This window comes from Colobus angolensis, unplaced genomic scaffold (genome assembly GCF_000951035.1).
Source record: "Colobus angolensis palliatus isolate OR3802 unplaced genomic scaffold, Cang.pa_1.0 Scaffold111, whole genome shotgun sequence".
Lineage (NCBI taxonomy): Eukaryota > Metazoa > Chordata > Mammalia > Primates > Cercopithecidae > Colobus > Colobus angolensis.
The window spans coordinates 6,281,148-6,287,608 of NW_012112142.1; the positions used below are offsets into that span (position 1 = coordinate 6,281,148).

The 6,461-nt window shown below is 39.2% G+C and overlaps 1 protein-coding gene across 1 annotated transcript in view; it reads left to right on the plus strand.

Annotated features, from left to right (window-relative positions):
* TTC29 (tetratricopeptide repeat domain 29) overlaps positions 1-6,461 on the plus strand; it is a 264,979-nt gene that overhangs the window by 143,849 nt on the left and 114,669 nt on the right. Inside the window, 1 exon segment of the mRNA XM_011956790.1 lies at positions 4,784-5,012. Within this exon segment, the coding sequence (XP_011812180.1) occupies positions 4,784-5,012 (229 nt within the window).

Sequence of the window (6,461 nt, forward strand, 5' to 3'; positions counted from 1 at the left end):
TATACAATCATGTCATTTGCAAACAGAGACAATTTGACTTCCTCTCTTCCTATTCGAATACCCTTTATTTATTCCTCTTGTCTGATCGCCCTGGCCAGAACTTCCAATACTATGTTGAATAGGTGTGGTGAGAGAGGAACATCCTTGACTTGTGCCAGTTTTCAAAGGGAATGCTTCCAGCTTGTGCCCATTCAGTATGATACTGGCTATGGGTTTATCATAAACAGCTCTTATTATTTTGAGATACGTTCCATCAATACCTAGTTTATCAAGAGTTTTTAGCATGAAGGGATGTTTAATTTTATTGAAGACCTTTTCTGCGTCAATTGAGATAATCATGTGGTTTTTGTCAGTGGTTCTGTTTATGTGAGAGAAATTACGTTTTTTGATTCACGTATGTTGAAACAGCTTTGCATCCCAGGGATGAAGCCACCTTGGTCGTGGTGAATAAGATTTTTAATGTGCTGCTGGATTTAGTTTGCTAGCATTTTACTGAGGATTTTCGCATCAATGTGCATCAGGGATGTTGGCCTGAAATTTTCTTTTTTGTGTGTGTCTCTGCCAGATTTTGTTATCAGGATGATGCTGACTTCTAAGATGAGTTAGGGAGGAGTCCCTCTTTTTCTATTGTTTGGAATAGTTTCAGAAGGAATGGTACCAGCTCCTCTTTGTACCGCTGATAGAATTCAGCTATGAATCTGTCTTTTTTTGGTTAGTAGGCTATTAATTACTGCCTCAATTTCAGAACTTGTTATTGGTCTATTCAGGGATTTGACTTCTTCCTGGTGTGATCTTGGGAGGGTATATGTGTCCAGGAATTTATCCATTTCTTCTATATTTTCTAGTTATTTGCGTAGAGGTATTTACAGTATTCTCTGATGGTAGTTTGTATTTCTGTGGGATCAGTAGTGATATCCCCTTTATCATTTTTTATTGCATCTATTTGATTCTTCTCTCTTCTTAGTCTGGCTAGCATTCTATCTATTTTGTTAATCTTTTTTTAAAAAAAAAAAAAACAGCTCCTGGATTCATTGATTTTTTTTTGAAAGATTTTTTGTTTCTCTATCTCCTTCAGTTCTGCTCTGATCTTAGTTATTTCTTGCCTCCTGCTAGCTTTTGAATTTGTTTGCTCTTGATTCTCTAGTTCTTTTAATTGTGATGTTAGGGTGTCGATTTAAATCTTTTCTGCTTTATCAATGTGGGCATTTAGTGCTATAAATTTCCCTCTAAACACTGCTTTAGCTGTGTCCCAGAGATTCTGGTACGTTGTGTCTTTGTTATCATTGGTTTCAAAGATCTTATTTATTTCTGCCTTAATTTTGTTATTTACCCAGTAGTCACTTAGGAGCATGTTGTTCAATTTCCATTGGTAGTTTTGAGTGAGTTTCTTAATCCTGAGTTCTAATTTGATTGCACTGTGGTCTGACAGACTATTTGTTATGATATCTATTCTTTTGTATTTGCTAGGGAGTGTTTTACTTCCAATTATGTAGTCAATTTTAGAATAAGTGTGATGTGGTGCTGAGAAGAATGTACATTCTGTTGATTTGGGGCGGAGAGTCCTATAGATGCCTGTTAAGTCCAGTTGGTCCAGAGTTGAATTCAAGTCCGGAATATCCTTGTTAATTTTCTGTCTCATTGATCTGTCTAATATTGACAGTGGGGTGTTAAAGTCTCTCACTATTATTATGTGGGATTCTAAGTCTCTTTGTAGGTCTCTAAGAACTTGTCTTATTCATCTGGGTGCTCCTGTATTGGGTGCATATATATTTAGGCTAGTTAGCTCTTTTTGCTTCATTGATCCCTTTACTATTACGTAATGCCCTTCTTTGTCTTTTTTTTCATCTTTGTTGGTTTAAAGTCTGTTTTATCAGAGACTAGGATTGCAACCTCTGCTTTTATTTTGCTTATCATTTACCTGGTAAATATTCCTTCATCCCTTTATTTTAAGCCTATGTGTGCCTTTGCACATGAAATGGGCTTCCTGAATAGAGCACACCGATGGATCTTCAGTCTTTATCAAATTTACCAGTCTGTTTCTGTTAATTGGGGTAGTTAGCCCATTTCCATTTAAGGTTAATATTGTTATGTGTGAATTTGATTCTGTCATTTAGATGCTAGCTGGTTATTTTGCCCGTTAGTTGATGCAGTATCTTCATAGTGTTGATGGTCTTTACAATTTGGTGTTTTTGCAGTAGTTGGTACTAGTTTTTCCTTTCCATATTTAGTGCTTCCTCCAGGAGCTCTGGTAAGGCAGGCCTGGTGGTGACAAAATCTCTCAGCATTTGCTTGTCTGTAAAGGATTTTATTTCTCCTTCAGTTATGAAGCTTAGTTTGACTGAATATGAAATTCTGAGTTGAAAATTCTTTTAAGAGTGTTGAATATTGGCCCCAACTCTCTTCTGGCTTGTAGGGTTTCTGCAAAGAAATCCACTGTTATTCTGATGGGCTTCCCTTTGTGGATAACCCGACCTTTCTCTCTGGTTGCCCTTAATACTGTTTCCCTCATTTCATCCTTGGTGAATCTGACGATTATGTGTCTCAGAGTTGCTCTTCTCAAGGAGTTTTGTGGTGTTCTCTGTATTTCCTGAATTTGAATGTTGGCCTGTCTTGCTAGGTTGGGAAGTGCTCCTGTATAGTATCCTGAAGAGTGTTTTCTAACTTGGGTCCATTCTCTCTGTCATTTTCAGGTACACCAATCAAATGTAGATTTGGTCTTTTCACATAGTCCCGTATTTCTTGGAGGCTTCTTTCATTCCTTTTCTTCTTTTTTCTCTAATCTTGTCTTCACACTTTATTTCATTAAGTTGATCTTCAATCTCTGATATCCTTTCTTCCGCTTGATCGATTCAGCTATTGATACTTTTGTATGCTTCATGAAATTCTCGTGCTGTGTTTTTCAGTTCCATCAGGTCATTTATGTTCTTCTCTAAACTGGCTATTTTAGATAGCAATTCATCTAACGTTTTGTCAAGGTTCTTAGCTTCCTTGCATTGGATTAGAACATGGTCCTTTAGCTCAGAGGAGTTTTTTTATTACCCATTTTCTGAAACCTACTTCTGTCAATTCGTCAAACTCATTTTCCATCAAGTTTTGTTCCCTTGCTGGTGAGGAGTTATGATCCTTTGGAGCAGAAGATGCATTCTGGTTTTTGGAATTTTCAGCCTTTTTGTGCTGGTTTTTTCTTATCTTTGTGGGTTTATCTACCTTTGGTCTTTGATGTTGGTGACCTTCGGATGGCATTTCTGTGTGGACATCCTTTTTGTTGATGTTGATGCTATTCCTTTACGTTTGTTAGTTTTCATTCTAACAGTCAGGCCCCTCTCCTGCAGGTCTGCTGGAGTTTGCTGGAGGTGCACTCCAGACCCTGTTTGCCTGGGTATCACCAGCGGAGGCTGCAGAACAGCAAAGATTTTTGCCTGTTCCTTCCTTTGAAAGCTTCGTCACAGAGGGTCATCCTCCAGATGCCAGCTGGAGCTCTCTTGTATGAGGTGTCTGTCAACGCCTGCTGGGAGATGTCTCTCAGTCAGGAGGCACGGGGGTCAGGGACCCACTTGAGGAGGCAGTCTGTCTCTTAGCAGAGCTGGAGCACTCTGCTGGCAGATCTGCTGCTCTCTTCAGGGCCAGCAGGCAGAAAAATTTAAGTCTGCTGAAGCTGTGTCCACAGCCGTCCCTTCTCCTAGGTGCTGTGTCCCAGGGACATGGGAGTTTTATCTATAAGCCCATGACTGAGGCTGTTGCCTTTCTTTCAGAGATGCCCTGCCCAGAGAGGAGGAATCTAGAGAGGCAGTCTGGCTGCAGGGGCTTTGGGGAGCTGCGGTGTGCTCCACCCAGTTGGAACTTCCCAGAGGCTTTGTTTACGTTGTGAGGGGAAAACTGCCTACTCAAGCCTCGGTAATGGTGGATCCCCCGCCCCCACCAAGCTGGAGCATTCCAGGTTGACTTCAGACTGCTGGGCTGGCAGCAAGAATTTCACGCTAGTGGATCTTAGCTTGCTTGGCTCCGTGTGGGTGGGATTCGCTGAGCTAGACCACTTGGCTCCCTGGCTTCAGCCTCCTTTCCAGGGCAGTGAATGGTTCTGTCTTGCTTGCATTGCAGGCAGCACTGGGGTGTGAAAAAAGAACTCCTGCTCAGTGTCTACCCAAATGGCCACCCTGTTTTGTGCTTGAAACCCAGGGCCCTGGTGGCATAGGCACTGGAGGGAATCTCCTGGTCTGTGGGTTGTGAAGACCATGGGGAAAGCATAATATCTGGGCAAGAGAGCACCGTTCCTCACAGCACAGTCCCTTGCAGCTTCCCTTGGCTAGGCAAGGAAATTCCCCAACCCCTTGCACTTCCCAGGTGAAGCAGTGCCCCACCCTGCTTCGGCTTGCCCTCTGTGGGCTTCACCCACTGTCTAACCCTTCCCAAAGAGATGAGCTGGTTACCTCAGTTGAAAATGCAGAAATCACCCACCTTCTGTGTTGAGCTCACTGGATGCTACAGACCAGAGCTGTTCCTATTCGGCCATCTTGCCAGGCATTGCAGAACTTAAGTCTTATATAGCTTGGTCTAATAGATAGAACTTTCTTACTAAGTTAATTTCAAGATATTGAATGGTGAGTAATCACAGCTCTTTAAGAGAACCTCATCCTAATAGCCTGCTTGCCATCTGTTTCTTCTTGAAGATAAACTGCTGTAACTGTCGAAAGGTCAGCGTGGGACATGCCAGGGTAAGGTCAGAAAATATGTGAAATGGTGAAATTAAAAGTAAGAAAGAAAATTCTTTCTCTTACCTTTTTAGGGATACTACAACAAAGCTTCTGAATGCTTTCAGCAAGCTTTTGACACAACAGTAGAGCTAATGAGCATGCCTCTGATGGATGAGATGAAAGTTCACTATGGAATAGCAAAAGCTCATCAGATGATGCTTACAGTGAACAACTATATAGAGTCTGCAGATCTCACCAGCCTCAACTACCTGCTGTCATGGAAGGAGGGCAGAGGTGACATTGAACCTGATCCAGTTACTGGTAAGGCATCGGTTTTTAGAACACTTTAGTTTTCATACCATTCTCAGTGATTAATTCACTTTCATTGGAAAGGTTCACTCAAATGTTGGTGATTTTAATTTGATTGGTAATTTTAATTTTAATTTTATGGATCTATTACTACATGAAGGTTGGATATGCTTGTGTGCTAAATTATACCTTTGATGTTTAAGAGAAGCATAAAATAGTGGTAACAATGTGGTGTACCTGATAAATCACCATTCTCATGCTGTGGTTTTTTTTCATCAGTTATCTTAGTCAACAATACGTACTGATGAGGCATAAGGAATGTGAAATAAGCTTATGCTTTTTTAGCATGCTCCGTGTTATACCTTACCGAAAAGAGTGACTGTTGATGAATGCTAATTTGCTTTATCTGCTTACTTTACTGATGAGTACTTTTTATCAGTTTGAGTCTGAATATTAATTTAGAAAATACCTAAGAGTAATCTTTCTCAATTCTACTTTTTTCCTACATATTTTTTCTTATGAAGAATTCTATTCAAAATAGTCAATTAAAAACCAACAACTAGAAGGGATGCAGGGGTCAGTATTATATGCCAACTAGGTTTGGCTCAAGTCCCCAGTTAAGAACTTTAGAATGGGATATTTTAAAAAACAAAACAAAATAAAATTAAAAAATACTGCCTATGACAGACTTTAGAGTTTCTTTTATTTGTGTGCAAATCAAACTTTTTAAAGTGAAATATTTTGGCATAACTCAAATGGAATAATAAGGCAAATCTTTTGTAATGTGATGAAGTATCTTCTATTTGATTTGAACTCTTTGTTTTCCCCTGTGGTCATTTAGATGAAACAACAATCTATTTTGGTATTTATTTCCTCCATAGAATAAATTGTAAATAATAGCAAATTAAGCACACATGAATTTTGTTGACTTTTTTAGGTCAGTAGAATATTACTTAACAACCCACCACCCTCTACTTATAAAATAAGGAAAGATCTTCCAAATACATCCATAGTAAGAGAAAACAAGATGAAGTCTTCAAAAAATTGGCAGCTTCTTGAATTTCATGTGTTCAAACACTTCCAAAATATTTACAGTCCATTATTAACTGACTGCTTTCCAGTCATATTGTGCTTACTTCAGCATGCTGTCTTGTCATCATGTATTTGAAAGTTCTGTAGTTTTGAGTTATGTATCCTTCAGGTTCTCATATTTTCTGCCCAGAATGGCAGAAAATAACCCAGAGGAAACATGACCCATATTAGATTACTTATTCTGATGAAGGTTTAGTAGAAGATAAGTAAAATTACTCGCATTTTCAGATTTATTTTGCATAAACTCCGACCATCACAATGGTAATTATGAAAAAAAATACTCCTGAAAAAAGTATCTTCTGATCAGACCTATGTCCATTCGAGGCCATCCTGATTTTCACTTTAAAAAAATCTTTTTTTTTTTTTTTT